The 18,306-nt window shown below is 32.4% G+C and overlaps 2 protein-coding genes and 4 long non-coding RNA genes across 15 annotated transcripts; 3 read left to right on the forward strand and 3 right to left on the reverse strand.

The window, feature by feature from the left end:
* Positions 1-1,168: 1,168 nt before the first annotated feature.
* Positions 1,169-6,431, reverse strand: LOC122517059 (CUE domain-containing protein 2). Of its 5 annotated transcripts, none has more exons than XM_043635393.1 (5): positions 6,353-6,431; positions 4,978-5,067; positions 4,551-4,887; positions 4,287-4,460; positions 1,169-4,160 (listed from the first exon to the last, which is right to left on the reverse strand). In XM_043635393.1, exons 2-5 carry the CDS (start codon positions 5,064-5,066, stop codon positions 3,900-3,902), a joined length of 861 nt encoding a protein of 286 aa, XP_043491328.1. In that variant the 5' UTR covers position 5,067; positions 6,353-6,431; the 3' UTR covers positions 1,169-3,899. The 5 variants fall into 5 exon arrangements, with proteins under 5 accessions (XP_043491328.1, XP_043491325.1, XP_043491324.1 ...); XM_043635390.1 differs by lacking the exon at positions 6,353-6,431 and adding an exon at positions 6,031-6,346; XM_043635389.1 differs by lacking the exon at positions 6,353-6,431 and adding an exon at positions 5,570-5,712.
* A 69-nt stretch (positions 6,432-6,500) lies between these two features.
* LOC122517061 lies at positions 6,501-10,871 on the forward strand. Of its 2 annotated transcripts, none has more exons than XR_006303725.1 (3): positions 6,501-6,616; positions 10,603-10,686; positions 10,775-10,871. It is a non-coding gene; the product is annotated as an uncharacterized LOC122517061 (long non-coding RNA). The 2 variants fall into 2 exon arrangements; XR_006303724.1 differs by lacking the exon at positions 6,501-6,616 and adding an exon at positions 6,781-6,944.
* LOC122517058 (protein jim lovell-like) lies at positions 8,628-17,917 on the reverse strand. 5 transcript variants are annotated; one of them, XM_043635384.1, is made up of 8 exons: positions 17,680-17,917; positions 16,950-17,405; positions 16,430-16,573; positions 16,081-16,333; positions 15,855-15,998; positions 10,779-11,047; positions 10,360-10,710; positions 8,628-10,265 (listed from the first exon to the last, which is right to left on the reverse strand). In XM_043635384.1, the coding sequence occupies exons 3-8, from the start codon at positions 16,553-16,555 to the stop codon at positions 9,636-9,638; spliced, it is 1,773 nt and encodes a 590-aa protein (XP_043491319.1). In that variant the 5' UTR covers positions 16,556-16,573; positions 16,950-17,405; positions 17,680-17,917; the 3' UTR covers positions 8,628-9,635. The 5 variants fall into 5 exon arrangements, with proteins under 5 accessions (XP_043491319.1, XP_043491320.1, XP_043491318.1 ...); XM_043635385.1 differs by having other exon boundaries at positions 17,230-17,453; XM_043635383.1 differs by having other exon boundaries at positions 16,950-17,453.
* On the reverse strand, positions 12,439-15,018 carry LOC122517060. Its single transcript, XR_006303723.1, has 2 exons — positions 14,933-15,018; positions 12,439-12,472 (listed from the first exon to the last, which is right to left on the reverse strand). It is a non-coding gene; the product is annotated as an uncharacterized LOC122517060 (long non-coding RNA).
* LOC122517062 lies at positions 15,353-16,275 on the forward strand. The gene is made up of 2 exons (XR_006303726.1): positions 15,353-16,027; positions 16,106-16,275. It is a non-coding gene; the product is annotated as an uncharacterized LOC122517062 (long non-coding RNA).
* Positions 17,873-18,306, forward strand: LOC122517064. Its single transcript, XR_006303727.1, has 2 exons — positions 17,873-17,963; positions 18,044-18,306. It is a non-coding gene; the product is annotated as an uncharacterized LOC122517064 (long non-coding RNA).

Consider the following 18,306-nt stretch of genomic DNA (forward strand, 5'->3'; position numbering starts at 1 on the left):
TTTTAGTTTTACTTTTCATTTTATTCAAATATAAAATTCTGTATACATATTTTTGATCTTGTAAGACTTATCTACGGTAGAAAATATATTTTACTTGCTTACAACAGATGGCGTCACAGTAATTTTCTTTATACAAAATTTTGGTAAAATATAATATAATTAGTTTTTTTTTATATGAAATTAAAAAAACATGATTATTAAATATTTTTTAGCACCGATTTTAATTGGAAGAGTAGATATGCATCTGATAAATAAGCTAAATTGATTGCTGCTAACTTTTTAGTGTTTATGGTTTCATTTTTAATTAAAGTTTATATTTGTAATTTTTATTAATAAATAATTACAAATCCTGTATATCAGGAAAGATATATATATTAAAGTTTTATGATAATAACAGAAAGAAATAATAAACTTTTTTGATGAAAGAAATTTAGAAGTCGTTTTAAATGTAATTGAAAAAAATTTAATACATACTTTGAACGACTGTAAGTTTTTAGAAATCACTTAGAAACAGTTCTATCGTGTTGACATATACTTATTTTTTAAATTTAACGAAGTATAGTATGTATGAGTATATTAGATACAAGATACTTTACACGAAAAGGTTTCACAGCAATGTGTGAATTATTCTTTTAAAAAAAGAAAAAGAAAACATTGTTTTTATTTTTGAAAACAACAAAAATTTCCTTTTGAAGCAATGTTGTGGTAAGTATAAAATATATAATAAACGTGAGAATAAATAAATATATGCGTATGTGTGTAAATTTAAATTAGTCCTCTATTGAATGGAGATTTAATAATTATTTGTTTTATATAAAAAAATGTATAGTAATTGCCTAATTTTATGATATAATTTTGTATTTGTTAATTGGTTTAAGGGGTTATATTAAGAAAATATTTTGAAACACAAATCAACATCTGACACATTTCAAATTCTTACGTTAATAACGAGTTTGTATGAAATTTGTTTCCTCTGAAAAATAAAATATTAATACCGATTCATTCTTTTTAACCATATTATAAGGCCCCGAAGTTTCCATATGTTGTTTAAGGGGATGTAAAATCTTATTAAGCATTTGGCATCAATCTTGTTTTCTTCAATGTCGCTAATATATGTAATATCGCTTCTTTATTTGTTAAATTATTGGATTTATAAGAATTACTGAAATTCTATGGAATCATCGAATTTATTAAATCGATATTAAAACAAAACTAAGCCATGACAATATGATCGATAAAGGATAACAATGAAGATAATTGTTGTAACATAATTAAAAATAAATATAATAAAAATGAAATTTCTATGTTGTATAATTTAGTATGGTAATCTAGAAATCATTGTCCAAAATGCATATATATCGTATGAAGTTGAGATCTACAGAAATTTTGCAAAAAACTAAAGTACTCTACTTTGCTTCTATTTTATACTCTGTATATATATATATAATATGTGCATATTTTTTGAAATATTGGAGTAGCAGTAATAATTTTTAAATTCACAGGTAGTAGAATACATTTAGTTTACAAAGAACATGTTTGCTGAGATTATAATTATTAATATAGTTATATGTTATGGGTATATTTAATTTATAATTATCTATGGCAAGGGTTGGCCCGTTATGAGACATATATGATATATTTTATAATCTTTTTCATGAAGTATGTAAAAGCTTACAAGGAAATAAAAAAGAAAAATTCTATATTTCTAAATAGAATTCAAAAGTAATATATTTTAAAACATGTTCAACTACGCGTGCATGTTGACTTTATTGTACTATATAATTTATATGCTGCATTAATATTATATAATAATAATATAAGCTATATAAGAAACCATCAACTAAATGATATTTTGTTAGCAGAAAATAGGTATTGTTTCTTATCTACTAAGATTAAACATACTTCAGAATAAATAGTAAATATATACACACATAAAATGTGCACATATTGCAATTGTATTATAATAAAAGTTCAAGAGCTGATTAATGCTATCATTTTATACACAATGGAAAAACTATAGAAATACAAAATGTATCATTCCATAAACTGACAGCAATGATGATACATTATTTGACAATTTTCATTTTTCTATCAGTTTGCTGTCAATACGTGCAATATAAACATAGTATCGCGGAGTACATGTCACAATTAACAGCATGAGAATATTACAAATTGTTTGATCAGATTTTCTATCATAGATTATATGTTATCTAACACAAAAGACTGTAACAGTGATTATGTGTATACTATCTTTTAAAAGTAGTGATGATAGCAGTAAAAATAGTAATACTGATAAATCATATGGCGTGGTAAGCAAATTGTATCCCGCCTAAATGTGTGGTATATATGTTCTTGCCTACCTAAGACGTATACTAAGATTTATGACTTGAAATCTATAACTTTATATTAATTTATAATACCAAACATTTTCATACGTACGTTCATTAACTATAACCGAATAAACAAGATTTTATGCTGCCGATACTGTCAGCAGAAAATGCTTTTATCTTAATATAATTATTATTTTTTGCTGACGATTTTTGATTATTTAACGGACAATGACTTTTTTTATAGTCATATTTTTTTTTATAATGGCTTATATTTTACTAAAATGCTTCATTAAAGATCTAGTCTAGTTAGCTTCTAGCTTCTTGTTAATCTGTAAATAGATGTGTCAAAAAAATTTTATTTTTTATACTTTATTTTATCATGAGTGCAATTATCAGAAATTCATTTTGTATACGTCATTTTGCCACTACTTGGCAAACATCATCATAGGAATAATTTAATACATAAGTTTCTCCGCACTATGAACATGCAGTAAGAGAAACTTTTCATGATGTCTATTTATTTAGATTTGAAGCAACTGATCACACTTAGAAACTATACGCTCTCGTATTATTGGTGGTTTATTGATACATTTTATAGATAAACTAAAAATGCAAGAAGATACGTGTTGATAGAAATATAGTAAGGAACCAAAAGTTTCTTACATATTAAATAAATAATATGCGACACAAAAAGCAATAAAAATGAGGGTATGCAAAAATATAAAGTATCAAAGGTCATTGACAGAATATCGTTGGAATAAATGGGCTACAGCCGAGTTTACAATAGCCAGCTCACTTGATTGAAGCTTATTTTGTAAATAAAATAATCATAAGAAAATCATGTGCTTTTGTCAAAATATGTTAATATATGTAATATATGTTAATTTAACATACAAAATATTAATATATAAATGTTGCTCGTAGGAACCTATAATTGTCAATTAACATATAGAAAAATGCATGTTTAACTCGTTCCCATAAAACATGTTATTATATATTTATTAGCTGCAAGAGTCAAAAAATTTTGTCATTTGCTAGATTATGATTATATGTGACATACTATGATAAATCTTTTTTTTTTCTTACAAGTCTTTTCTAATCATCAATCACTTTATCTGTAATATAATATTTTTCACTAACTGTACAACCATATATATCCAAATAATGGATACAAGTATTTTTTCCATGGCCATTGTACGCTCGATCAAAAAAATATCATAATCTGTATCCATATACTACGTATTGGATTTCAACAACTTCACATATTTGTTTATAAGTACATACATAATAATCGAGCATAAACTTATTTTGTACTACACATTTGTTCATTTTTTATAACATGTCATAAGATGTAAACAAAAATATACCATTTCAAATATTAAAAAAAATATAATAATATCAGTTAGAGAGAGAGAGATGTCACCGAGATATTTGTTAAAATCCAATACTACCAATACGTATCACGCGTATCACTACATAAGCGAGATGGGAAAAATCTAAGTCGAAGGCTTAATTAGAAATCAGATGCCTCCAAGGGGGTGGGTCAGGTGGTGGAGGCAGAGGGACTGGTTACGGACGGCAATGACCTCGTTTTCTACCGCCTTCGTTGCCTTCCTCATCTTCGCCTCCTCTTCGTACTTCAGTATAACGTTCACCTTTTACACTTACGATTTTATTGTCCAGATAGCGCACTAATTTCTTTGGTTCTGTTTTAGGCGCAACCGGACGATGTTCGCGAGAATCATCATCCCTGTCGACGTAACTATACCGAGCGATGATACGTGACTTCAATTCTTCGTCATTTACCCTGGCTTTATTCCGACCATTGGGCTAGTATACATAAATTTACCCTTCTTTATTTTTCATGTAAACATATTAAGTATTATGTATTTGCTGTTAAATTACTTCAAATATTGAAAATACGTCTATATGAATTTATGTTAGATAAATGCATACCGTTAAAAATGTCAGATTGCTGACAATACTTTGGCCAGCTTCTTGACGATGCAAAGCTAATTGAGCTGCTCTGGCTATATCACCTCCAGCAACTGCTAAACAATGTCGAGCTTCAGCTGGGCTAGCAGCTGGAAACATTTCTTGTAGGAGTGCAACTTGATGCCAAGATGATTCCTGAAGAGGTAAGAAAGTTAATTAGATTATAAAAATTATTGTGTGTGTGTGTGCGTGTAGAGGGGGTAGATGCATCTGGGTTGTGTGTACCTCAGAAAAGTATTCTCCACTGGAATCGCTGCCCGCATCACTAGTTTCTGAGAGATGATGTACTCGCATTCTTTGAGTACCAGGTGGTAGAAGAGCTGCTAAGCTAATATGACTCAATGGATCATGAGGTTGACAATTTTCATTTTCCTTACTTCCCTGACGTAGTTTACTTTCAACGTCAAGTAACCATTTTGATACAGCTTCTTTTTCGATAGTTGAAAATTCAGGAAGACAAGCAGAAACCATTTCGCATAAACCATCCACATCTAATTCTTCCTCCATAGCATTTTCTTCTACCATGCTTACCACATAGCTGAGTACAATGTCGTCAATTAAACTAAAAAATATAATATTTAAAGTAAAGATATATATTTTAGAAACAATAAGTAACGGATTTATATTAACTATAATACTATGATAAAGTTACCTTAGCTGTGCAGTAGGTACTTGTTTTCTTACAAAGCTAAATAAAGCTTTCTTAACTAACTCTTCTTTTTCATCCATTATGCGGCTCATTCTGTATACATAAAGAGATTATAACATATAACAGCATACATTGATTTTTTATCATTGACTAAATAAAAGAATCTTTACCTCAATATAATTATACGTTGGATGTTAAAATCTCAAATAAAAAAAGGAAGGAGGCTATTTTCTTAATTCCAATTGAATAGTTGATCAAACTAATTTTGTGAAATAATATTTGATTTAAGGGAAAGAATAAAAAATCTACGCGTGGACACGATGTTTCTTTTTAAAAAAATTCTGAAGATAATGATGAACACTAAACTTAAATTTTAAAAAAATATTAGAAGTACAGAAAGTAGGTCGTAGTAAAAAATAAGAGACGAAAAAGCAGGAAGTATTTAGATTACGTATAAAAGAAAACTAATATTATTAGTAATGACACAAGTTGCACTTTTCAAACGTATAAAAGTGCAAAAAGTTATCGCATTATTACTTTCTTCAAGAATTATAGTGATTTTTATAAAATACATATGACATGCATGTATACCTACGGATATATACATACGTGACGTATATCTTCGAATATTATCATCATCAGTCATTGATCTGATGTTAGGTTAAGAAAAACAAAAATTCATGACAGCGTTCAAAATGAATTAAGTGCACGCTATTTGTATAGAATCCTTTTTTGTTTTTATATATATATATCATTTATATATATACATATATATATATAGGTAACAAATAGGAGTAAAAACTTTTGTAACTTAAGTGATTAAGAAGAAGAAGAATAAACGCTTGGAAGGTGCACGATACGATAGCGATTAGGAGTGACGATTATTAAAGAGGAAAAACGAAAATAGATAACGAAGCGACAGGTCCATGGTAAAAGCGCCGGTGTCACATCACGGTCGAAGCTTTTTGATTTTGGTGAAGGTGTGTAAAAAGCTTCTCGTTCGACGTCGAGGTCCTTTCATCCCTCTTATAAAGGACGCTCGAATCGAGTACGAACCTGCTTTATGTTTGTCTCGTTCGTTTGACCTGTCGTATTCTTCGAGACGCGATGTGAACCCCAAAGGCTCGATAAAAATTTCGTATACAAACAAGGTTCCTTAGATTTGACAGTTCGACGTTAGAAGGGATAGAGGGAGGTATAGTGGCGTTTCACGATAGTCGACAGGCTACGCACTAGGACTTATGTTAAAGATAAGCGGGTGTAACTTAGTACTCGTTTAGTTTCGTTTCACTTCTCTCTATCCCTTTTCTTTCTCCCTTTTCGTTTCTCTACTTGGTTTTCTCCGTTGGGTTATGAATAGAGAGAGAAGCGACCTCACCGTTGTTGTCGAGAAATATTAATTATTTCTACGATATAAGTGGTTACAGCTTATTCGGATCAGTCATACGCCATCTTGTAGTAGTGTATTTTATGTATGACATAAGGCTCGGTCGGTAATGTCACATTTTGTTTTGTAGGTAATGTAGGTTTTCTTTTAGATCGATATTTACATTTTATGTTAACCTTTTCGCTACGGTAAGCTTGTGAGAAAATATGATCGCTGTGAACGGAGCGCATTACTAACTAGTCAGTCGACACTGAGGTACGGAATGCTACGAACAGCTACGAATATTATACATATATGGTTTGAACGTTATGTACGCTCTTCGCACACGAGCGCCTACTTTTCGAGATCGTATACCTTGGTATATGAATGTTCATTCTTCGAGGGTGCATATGTACACCCTTCGGAGCGAAAGGGTTAGCGTTGAGAGCTTATTTTGTTTTCTTTTTTTACGCCGATAATTTAAGAGCAACAGCGTTTAACATGTTAACTAGTTAATTGTGGCGACCTCTTTGAAAAGTTTGTAATTACCATTAGATTATGTTGCCAAAATGAAGCAATGACGAGTATATTCACCAAATACAAAGTATGTGTAATTCTTATAATATTGAATTAAGTTCTAATCAAATGGCTATTTTATTTTTTTTTATAACATTATTAATTTTTATTACTAACATTTATTTATTTACTTAATTTAAACATATAATTTGCATATGAAGTTTTGCATATTAGTTTTTAATACAAACATTGCAATTTAAATAGTAAATAGTAATTATTTTTTCCACACGAATATACTCGTCATAAAACAAAATATTGCCATTTCTCTGTGACGAGTATATTAGTCAATAACAGTTAACTGATTGAACGACACAAATAAATTTTGTTGTATCATTGAAATGATAAATTCTGTATTTAATCTGAATGTTTTTAAAAGAAAGTTAATAATATAATTTTTAATATAAATATTAAATATAAAGTTATAATAATTAAATTCTTTATTTTGCCATACGTTATAATAGCTGTTTATTTATAAGACATAATATTTCACATATTACAATGTACATATACTTTCCAATCGTAGAATCGACATCGTGCGATCGATTGAATATTTACGCAATACTGCCCTTTAACACATATACTGTAATATTTTTAATTAATAAAACCAATCTTCTTTGTTTATTTATTAGAATTTTTACAATAAGACGTAATGCACGAGCTTCGAAATGTTAAATAAACGAGTATACAACAATCTAAAATCTAAAATTTAAATGAAGGTATTATATAAAATCTTGTAGACATGCGATTAATCTAAATACTTACTTACAGATAATCGAATGCATCCTTAATTTATTTCTAATTTGTATAAATGCATCGATATTTTTTCAAATAGAATTTTAACACCGAAAGAAGATACATAAATTTCTGACAAATTCGTATAATATTTAAATGCATTTCCATCGAATGCCGATTATAACGTTTTCATCGATATGCATATCAAATAAAAAACAAAAAACTTATCTTCGAAAATAAATAATTATATAGATTGTTCTATAGCTATATTTTCAGTTAAATACGAAAAATAAAATATTTTTGTCGCAGATTTTAACCCTTATCGGTCAAAGGGTTGATATAGAACTTATCGTTTCGTAGGAATTTTCTTTTTGGTAATGGTATTTTAATATGATTATTCCGAGTGAAAATATATTATTTTATTGTAATTTTATCTAAAATTATTTTTTGAATTATTATTGATACACTGATTTTAATTTAAATATAACATACAAAATATTTATTAGAAAAAACACTCTTTAAAATTAAATATTAAGATTTTCAAATTTTAGAATAAAGAAATTAATTGTTTTCTGAACGTAAAATCTGTAAAAAAAATAATATTTTATAATATAATTTATAAAGATTTTAAGCATTTTTAAAATGATTATAAATTAGAATCTTCAAAATTTTTATAAACTTCATCATCATTATAATAAATATTAAAGTACACGTAAAACAATCACTGAAGTATCACTATATTTGTTGACTTCTAATTTGTAAATTTTTAAACCTAAAAATAAGTATTCACAGGATGCAAGTTTATACTCGGCAATCAGTAGGTTTTTACTTGTTCAGTCTTGTCACCTCTTACGTGAAATACGACTGTTAGAATTAAAACATCACGTCAAAGGTAATATATAACCGACAAGGGCTAAAATCCAAAATCAACGGTAACAGAATAATGTTTCAGTTCGTGCGGAAGCTTTGATTTTTTTTATGTTTAAAGAAATTTTCTTATTTTATCACGCTCGATTCTTTGGCGTATCGTTTAAAGCCATCAAACTGGTTTCGCTACCAATAGCTTCGATTTATCATTAATTAATGAGACAATGATTTAATATGTAACTTGGAAGCAAGTGGAATATTATCATATTCTTCTAGTTCTTAAAATATTTAAATTACGCTTAGATCACACAAAAACGCATAAATTTTAATTAAAAGATTCAAAACACATTCAGCCAAAGAAAATAAATCATTAATTTCGTTAAATATTATTATAATGCACTTTGTTCCTGAAAATATCACGATAACTGATAAAATACGTATGTACATTTTTATTGAGCAAATGATCGATATGAATTATCTTCATTCACATATTTGTGGTGGACAGGCAACTGAATACAGTCAGAATTATTAGTTTTACACAAAAAGTGCAACGTAAGATCAGCTATTTAATTTTATACGGGAAAGTTGATAACAAAATATATTTCATATTCGGTGTTGAAACATTCTTGTTTTTTTTTCTTTTTTTTAATGACGTATTATTTTTTTCAGAATATTACATTTTTAATGTTATTAAAATGAAGTATTAAGTAAAATTAACTTCTACTATTGGAACCATAAGTAAAGGACAACAATGTAGAATGTATTAGTGCACTCATCTTGTTTTGATCAAATTTTGTGTCATACATTCCGGTCTGTCCACCAGGAATACATAATGAAAAAAGTGCTATCTAAATAAAACAAAAAATAGAAACAAAGAAACATTTTTAGATATCATCTTCTTTGTATGGAAAAATTGAATCGTTAATACGAATTTGTATCTCAAAAACACAATTTGAAATGTGAATAATGTTATGATTGACTTACTGTAAATTTCATAACAATATTAACGACAACGTTCGCAGATAATCATTAACTGTTCGAATGTATTTGTTTTTTCGTTTTGGATTGAATTGCCATTTAGTTGTTAGTTTCATTGCTAACAATACCAAGTAAAATCGTTTTACTCTGTCTTGCCCTCCTTCGAGCATGGTTCTTCTTCTTCTTCTCCATCTCGCTCATCATCAACTTCTCCAATATCAATAGAGCTGTGATCAGTCAAGTCATCTTTACCATCTTTATTACAACCTGGTTCCGATTCTTCAACGATATCTTGTTCTTGTTCTAGAAAGTCCGTAGGTACAAATTCCATCTGATCTTCGCAATCATTCAAATCCGGTGGATCAGGTATTTCGCAGAAATTTATTTCTCTGGTTTCATTATTGAGATCATCACCACCTGGATCATCTTCCTCGTGAAAACTGATAAGCTTTTCAAAATTCACTGGATTTGAGTTATCTTCATTACTTTCGGGAAATATTTCGGTGGGACTTAGAGGTATATCCAAGGGTTCAGTTTTTACTGTTGTAGGAGGAGATGTTGGTGTAATTGGTCTTTGTAAGCGAATTTTTGTGAAAGGTCGTGGCTCAGGAGGTTCCGATTGTTGTCTTTTTTGCGCGCGTTTAGGACTAGAAAGATTAGGGACGCCAGAAGTAGAAGGCTTTTTTTCTTTGGTTTCGTTTACAATATGTGGCACTACTGGTTGAGATATTAACGTTTTTGTTTGAGGTATAAGCATCGGTGGTTTCGAGTTCTGCAAACGAATGATATTCAAAGTTTGAATTACTTAGCTTGAAAATACGATTCCTATATTTATACTCCAATATTATAATGTAAATATTCGTTACCTGTGAGGAAGGACTAGGTCCAGCTAATCCTTTAACCTGTAATGCCTCAGCTGCATTTAATAATTGAGGTAATTTGTCATGAGCTACATTAACTTCACCGCGATACATGAACTTGACTAATGCTTCAACTTCCCAGAATTTTAAATCTTTCATTAAGATTATGGGATGCTGACAAGGATTTTCTCGTAACAAATCTGCCAGATAATCGCTACACGAGGATAAAATCATCTTGTGACATTTCAGAGATCGTCCTTCGCAAGCTAAGGTTACGTCAACAAACTGTTCCGAATCCAGAAGGGATGGGAAACTATTCTGCATGTTACTATGGTAACTATTCCACCTTAGACACACCTGAAATTAATACGAATCGTTTTAATTTGTTCGATCAAAGTAGCGTACGTATAATTTGTTTCAGATACCTCCGTAGGTTGTTGATGCACAATATTTTGTGGCACGCCTTGTGGAGTCTGTCTTGGTGGCATCTTAATCGTTGTTGGCGCAACCTGCTTCACCTTTAATGGTATCGTTTTTAATACAAGAGTCTTTGGCTGTCGTTGTTGCTGTTGCTGTGGGGAGGGTGCTGGCGCGATATTTCTTATATGTGGCCTCATAAACGATTGAGTTGCTATTCTAATGGTTTTAGTGGTAGTTGCATTAGATTGTGAGGCAGGCGTGTTGGACTGTAAAACTATAATGAAATAAAACTAGGGATTAGAATATATGTACAGTATGGTAAGAAAAAACATTAAAAGGAAGATAATTCGGAGATATATTATATTATAATATACAGTGAGCCACAGGAATATTCATACCCGCCACCACTGTCAATTTTAAATAATTGATATTTGCTTGTAATATAAAATCTCAAAATTTTTATGTACAGAAAAATATTTCAGGATTATTAAACTTTCAAATTGATATAAATTTTATTGCAAAAAGACATTTTATTGCTAGAAAAATATAATTTTACATAAATAATAAAAAATTAGTCTCACAGGAATATTCGTACCTACACAAGATATAATAAAAATATAAAATTAATATTTTTGTAAGCGGTGCTCAATTGGCCTTCCTTTGTATTTCATAATGCTTTTGAGACGATTAGGCACATTTCAATTTTGTTATTTTCTATGTAAAATTATATTTCTTTTATAATAAAATACTCTTTTGCAATAAAATTTATTTTAATTTAAAAGTTTAATAGTCCTAAATTATAATTCTGTATTATAAGAATTTTGAAAAATTGAATTATAGGCATAGATATGAATTGCTTAAAATTAGCAGCGGGGATACGAATATTTCTGTGAATCAATGTATATAGTAACAACAAATGAAGTGAAATCGTCGAAAATCAACGATTAGTTTCGCAGCATGTGGTTCTGTTGTTTACCGTGATAACTTCTGCCGATGAGTCTGCCTCCATGGTGTACCCTGAGATGCCGATGGAGGTTGGTGGTGCCGCATTGTCGAGGATTTGCGCCACCCCTGACAACAACGGCACCGCATATACGGCACTGAGCACGCAGCGGGTCATTCGCACAGAGGTCGAAGTGAGCCCAAACTGCGCTGGGATTGGCCATCGCTCGGAGACTGCGCGCGTGCGATCTCACCCTGTGGGTCGTATTGGTGTGCCTACTAGCAGCAGAGGGTGGAGAGGAAGCCGGCGACACAACAGGCATTCCATTGTCCTCGAGATAACAGTCCTCCTCATCTTCCGGTTCCTGCTTCATCGCTACTCCTTCGAGTTTTCTGACTGACTCGACGAGCTCGTCGTTCGAGCTTGTGTTAGCACCACCACTATCGCCACTCCCTCGAGCACTCAATTTTTGTTCTTGGATGATTCTGTGCGAAGTCAGCTTGGTGGTGTCCGTGGTACCGGCCACCAATACAAGCCGACCTGTCGTAGTTGCACCGGTATTCGCCGTCTTGAATTATTCTTATTCAACGCTTGGGTTATCAGTAGTCTTTCTTTTACTATTTCGCTATTCTTTTTATTCTACTCCCTTTTTTTCAACGTTTAAACTTTTGCACTATCTCGGTTCTCCGCTATGGCCCGAGGTGCGTCTTCTTTCCGCATTCTTTTTCTTCATCCAACGAAGTATTGCATTTTTATCTTGAGAAAATAATCGTTGAATATCTTTAAATTAGGCTGGTCTTTGGTTAGTACACAAGAGAGAGAACGAAAATTATACACTCGATTAATGTGTGTGATTCTTATAATTATTTTCTATGTTTATTAAAAATCGATAAGGAAATCACGTGACGATCTTTTTTTTTCCGCGAAACCAAAATTTCAGAGCAATGCATCGGCAAGGAAGGATAATTTTATTTCTTATTATTAATATTATACGTGAAGAAAGATAGAAGAAGAAGATAGCGAATATTTCAATTTGCTAGCGAATAAATTCGAAGCAACCACTTTTGACAAAATTAGACGAATGGATTAAGAAAGTTATTGAACTCTTAGGTGGTATGCTTGTCAATATGTCTTCTAAAAATTTTGGATACGTTCCAATGAAATCTATTGCATTTCCTATTTTCTACAACGTTGAGATATACAATCGGCCATCGATATGTATATTTAATAACACATATGAATTTTAGAAAAAAGAAATTATTACAATTTTTTGATGTCAAGGTCAATCACTGTGTAGGATTCCTTTATACATTCTTTAGAATAATAGTACTTCTAATTTGTACTGATTTACTAAATAAGAATAAATATAGACGTAATTTGTATTAGCAATATTTGAGTTTACTCATAAAATATTTGTGTCTATTGATATACTAAATTATTAAGTAATGAGATATCTATGCAAAATTATTTCAATAATATCTTACATTAGTCTCAGAAAAGCAAACGATCTTCTTCTATAATATATGCGATGATGTAAGTATTTAGGTAATACGTAACGTGACCGGTTAAAACAATTTTCGTGGATCATGTATGTGCACGTGATGATTCTTTCCCCTTTAAGCTATTACTAAATAAAGATGATTTCAAATCGAATCGATAATATGGATTGTTTTCAAAATTTTTATTCGAATGCTGTGAACTGAAGCATTTCAGAAATATCGCGGCGGTAAAAGGCATCGTTCGAAACTATCGTGGAAGTCGTTCGCGAAGGCTTCTAAAAAAAGCACCAACGATAATCGTCCTCGACGAGCCGATAAAGCATGCAACGTACGTCTTCTACCCCCTAGAAGCTCCTTCCCCAGTCAAGAAAACACGGTGACGAGCATGTGTTAATGATTTCTTCGAAACGTAGTAGAGTAGGAGCGGGTACTCAACAACTGTTAAGAGTTTTTCGAATTTAACAGATATCGAATACGTTTTCATCATTCTAATATGCTTTATTTTGAATTCTTTTCTGAAGCAACTTTGTATAGATTAAAAATAGCTATCTCGCAATATTGTAAGTTCCAAAATCGATATCTATCGATAAAGACTATCATTATACTATTCAATATTTGTAAGTCTCACGCAATATCCTCTATCCAAGATTATTATATTTAGGTAATATATAAACGCAAGTGCTTTAAAGATTTCGAGAAGTCCCAAGGCGCACGGGGAACACATTCGCACGCGCTACGTATTTCCCCTTCCTCTCTACCGTCCGCCCTTTCTCTTAAACCTTGTCGCGTGATCTTCTATATTTCTGCTATAGCAGTTTCCCACCCACTCGCATCGTTCTATCTCGTTCGCGCTTACTACCCCACGTACCGACCTACTACTCTCTCTCTTTTTCTATTTTTTTTCTTACTCCCTCCCTACCGACCACGTATGAATAAAAGCCACGACCGGCTATAAAATGGCTACCGTTGTGATGACACACGGCACACACCACGCTGGGTTGGCTCTTGTTCGTTTATCGAAACATAGAAAGATACAAAAAAATTCCCGCGCGAGAGAAGATAAAACGAAGCCAACTGTGCGGAAAGGGCGAGGAGGAAGGGGGAAGAAGCCACTGACGTCGTTGTTTGACTGTTCAATCACTAGTGCGCGTACCGGATCGGTAGCAGTGTTGGTTTTATCGACCCTGGTGCGTTTTTACGAAGATGTGTTCTATTTTTTTTTTTAAAACTACGATGTCAAATATTTTAATAACATCTTGGTTATTGTTTTTCTCTCACGCACCAGGATTTCTTCATTTATATTTAATCGCGCGATTCTTTTTATAATCAGTACGCTAGCTATTCTCTCCTCCCTCTTTCTCCCCTACTTCATATTTTCGATCCGCATAAAATCGGCTTGCGTTCACCGACAATGCGTCAAGTTAGCAGTGGCACGACCATAGTTACGGGTTAACGACGTATAAATAAATATATATATACATGAAAGCGTTTGCATAAAATTCGTTCTCTCTCGCATATAACACGGAAAAGAGAATGGCGACGAAAGAAAGAAAAAAATGAGAAAAAAGAAAATGTATGTACGTCGTCAAGTAAGATTGTGTATTTGTATTTTTATCTATAGAGTATATATATACATACATACATACACATATACATATCGTGTGTATATATATATATATATATGTAGGTATATATACGATCAGTTGAGCAAGGATACCGCGAAAATCGTCGTCCCGGCGTGAGAAAAGGCGGGACACGTCGTTGATCTCACGTAATATCGCCGATAGAAAGATAGGAAGTGGAAAATGTAAAACGGCAAAAGAGCGTCCTGCACTTGGGTGGTGTCCTCGGACGCACAGAGAGCGAGAGAGCGGAACGATTTTTCCCGAAGCCGAACCCGGGAGTGACTAAAATCGAAATCGGTGAACGAACATAGGGGCGCGTCAGGGCGCGCATGTGCGACGGCGCCGCCGGTCGTCGACGCATATTATCCGTCCGCGTCCCGTGGTCGTCTCGCGCTCTCTTGCGTGTGTCTGCCTGCCTGCCTGCCTGGCAGCTTGATTCCTTGCTTGCTTCTCTACCTACTAGTTTGCCTCTTGTTGTGCATCTCTCTTGAGAGCGCGCTCACCTACTAACCGAGCTGATCGCCTCGTCTCCCGTTAGCCAATCGCGAGTACCGAGTCTGGTCGAGACGAATAATCCCGAATCTAGTCGACTCAAGCCGAATCTGCCGGCCGGCCGGTGTTTCTTCGGTCTTCTTCGCGCGCCAATTCTCATTTTATTTCGTTTCATCGATCGCCTACCGACCGTCTTTCGCTAGCTAGACCCTTACTTCCTCTTGCTCCTTCGCCCCACTATTACCTCTTCTTGCCCTTTAATCTCCCCTCTTCATCCTTCATCCAAATGCATGTCTTTTAAAGATCGAGCCGATTACAGTCAAATTAAACGCCATCTTGTGCGAGCGACGACAAACGACTCTTTTGAATTATATACACATGTTGTTTTATGGCGCGTAAATTTACAATGTTCGAATAATTCGATGGTACTACTATTGTTTGAATTGAACGATAGGTCGAGGAAATTCGAAAGAATGTTTAATTTATAGTCATGCCAACGAGCGAATAATTCCAACTACTTACTTTTTCTTTTAGCAGTACGTTTCTTCCATCGCTGACGATCTTCGTGATTTTTACATTTGTCGATTTCATCTATTTTTGATAAAATTGTAACTGGTTCCATTTCATCGAATGACTGATGAACATTTCCTTTTTCTTCAGACGACACTTTTAAAAAAATTATCTTATGAATAATGGTAGCACATGATTTTAATATAATAATTCAATTAAATAAATGTTAATAACTCACTCATCAACACGCGTGGTTTTCCAAGTTCCAGATAACGTTTCCTCGCCAGTTGAGCAGCTGCAAAATTTGGTTTATGATTATGCTCCATACTTACTTGCGGCTTCGTGCAATTTTTTGTTGTTAAGAGAGTTCCTCTGCAATGGGTTGTTCTACCGACGCATCTCCAACGGATGTATTGAGGGTGTTTCTTGTGCATTGTGTACATGTAATCATTGTGAATCAATTTTGGACCACCTTTATTCGATAATACAATCTGTTAAAAAGTTATTTGTTATAAAAAATATATCAAATATACATATGTTTCAAGTGATTTAGTTTTTTAAGCAATAGTGGTCAAATATTTTACTACCTCGGGTACGGAATCATCTACGTTCACATTTTGACACTCAGATGAGGCTACCATGGTACCGCTTAAGTCATCTTGATTTATTTCCGTTGAACGATCATCGGACGATGATTGCATTTCCCGTGACATTTTTTTGGAATGTACAATCTGCAACGAAAGATGTTGATGTAAAAAAATGTTGGAGAACATGGCATTGCATCCAAAACATTTAATTTCTTTTATTTATATAAGTATATAATAATAATATTGAATAATACTATTATTTGAAGTAGGAGGTACGCGAGATCAAAGTTTCGATTAGCATGAAATTCATCGGGAATATTTCTGCGTATTCTACGAGCTTAAAATAACTTCGATGGACAGATGGTTGGCTTTCGATATGATTTTTGAGGTTACGTGTATTTGCACGTGATGTGAAATGATCGGTTAATTTTTCGAAGATCATCAGCAATATTTCTCGACGTTCGAGAAATGCACTCTGTCTTTTGGTAAACTTTGACGTGTATAAGATCAAAGAACTTACATTCTCTGATATATTATTTTTGAAGAGTCAACATGTGCGCATTTTCTTTGGCTCGATGTTTTATTTCGAGATATAATATAATATCTTATAATAATAATAATAATAATAATAATAATAATAATAAAAATAACAATATCTAGGGTGCAAACACTGGTTTATCTTTATTAACAAGTACATAAATATCAACAACTATGATATTTACGATGCACGCGATCCTTGCTGTGTCGAAAGATGTGGGTGAACGAAGAAAGCGAGCAAAGAATTGTCGCGTATTTTATACCTGCGAAAAGTGTTAGGTAGAGGGGGATGTGTGCAACGGTTGCGTAGGCCCGACAGGGAGACATCGCTGCTGTGTGGCTGCATTTTTATATAACCCTGAACAAGTAGTTTCGGATAGTCCTAATATCAAACAGTTTTAGGATAGCCCTGATTCCGATGACCATCGAACCTATCGCTCTGTTCTCGCAGACAAGAACGTGAAAGTTCTTAACCTTAACGGAATGGCTGTTACAGATATTAATAGTAGTAATAATAATAATAATAATAATAATAAATTTTATATAAAGTTTTTCTGAACAACACAAACATAATGATATTAGGAAAGAACAAAAATTGTCAACTTTCATATGGATATCTAAATGCATCAATTTACTACGATAAATAGTTAAGCGAACAGTATCATATTCTTGATTATTTATTTGTTTTTTTTTTATAATGACATCCAGCTTACGTGAATCGAGAGAAGAAGTTCAGTGTATGAACGGTTTTCGAGAGCAATCAGTTTTCGTTCGTTTTGAGAATTCCGATAAGAATGTTGTATCGATCGATTTTTGGATGATCAACTTCAGAATTAGTTAGAATAAAAATCGTTTCTCTTTAACGTTTGTGAGACGGGATGAAACAAGATGCACGATATAATGATTACACGAATGAACAACGAGAACCGTTGGCCCACAACGAAAGTGAGATCCTGCGCGTGGCGCTTCAGACCTGTCTCATGCCAATCGATAAACAGTACTGGAAAAAGTTATTAAATGAACAAGATAATTATTTTTTTTTAAAGAATATCACTTTGGTTCTTTCTTCTTTTACAGTATTCTGAAAAATCTGAAGACATTCTGATGAGTTTAAAGATGATGCTGTTATAAAAATTTTACAGGGAAGTCGCAAGGTAGTTGGACAGGTGTTGGATAATCGTAATCTTACATTCTTTTTCATAATTTTCAAAGTAATTTATAATAGTACAGTACAATATTAATGAAATCAATTATATATTAAACATCATTTGTTATTGTTGTTGTTTTTTGTTTTTTTGTATGCATTATGTTACCAGATAACAATACAGATGAGATTAGCA

This window comes from Polistes fuscatus, unplaced genomic scaffold (genome assembly GCF_010416935.1).
Source record: "Polistes fuscatus isolate 324 unplaced genomic scaffold, CU_Pfus_HIC Scaffold2, whole genome shotgun sequence".
Classification (NCBI taxonomy): Eukaryota; Metazoa; Arthropoda; class Insecta; order Hymenoptera; family Vespidae; genus Polistes; species Polistes fuscatus.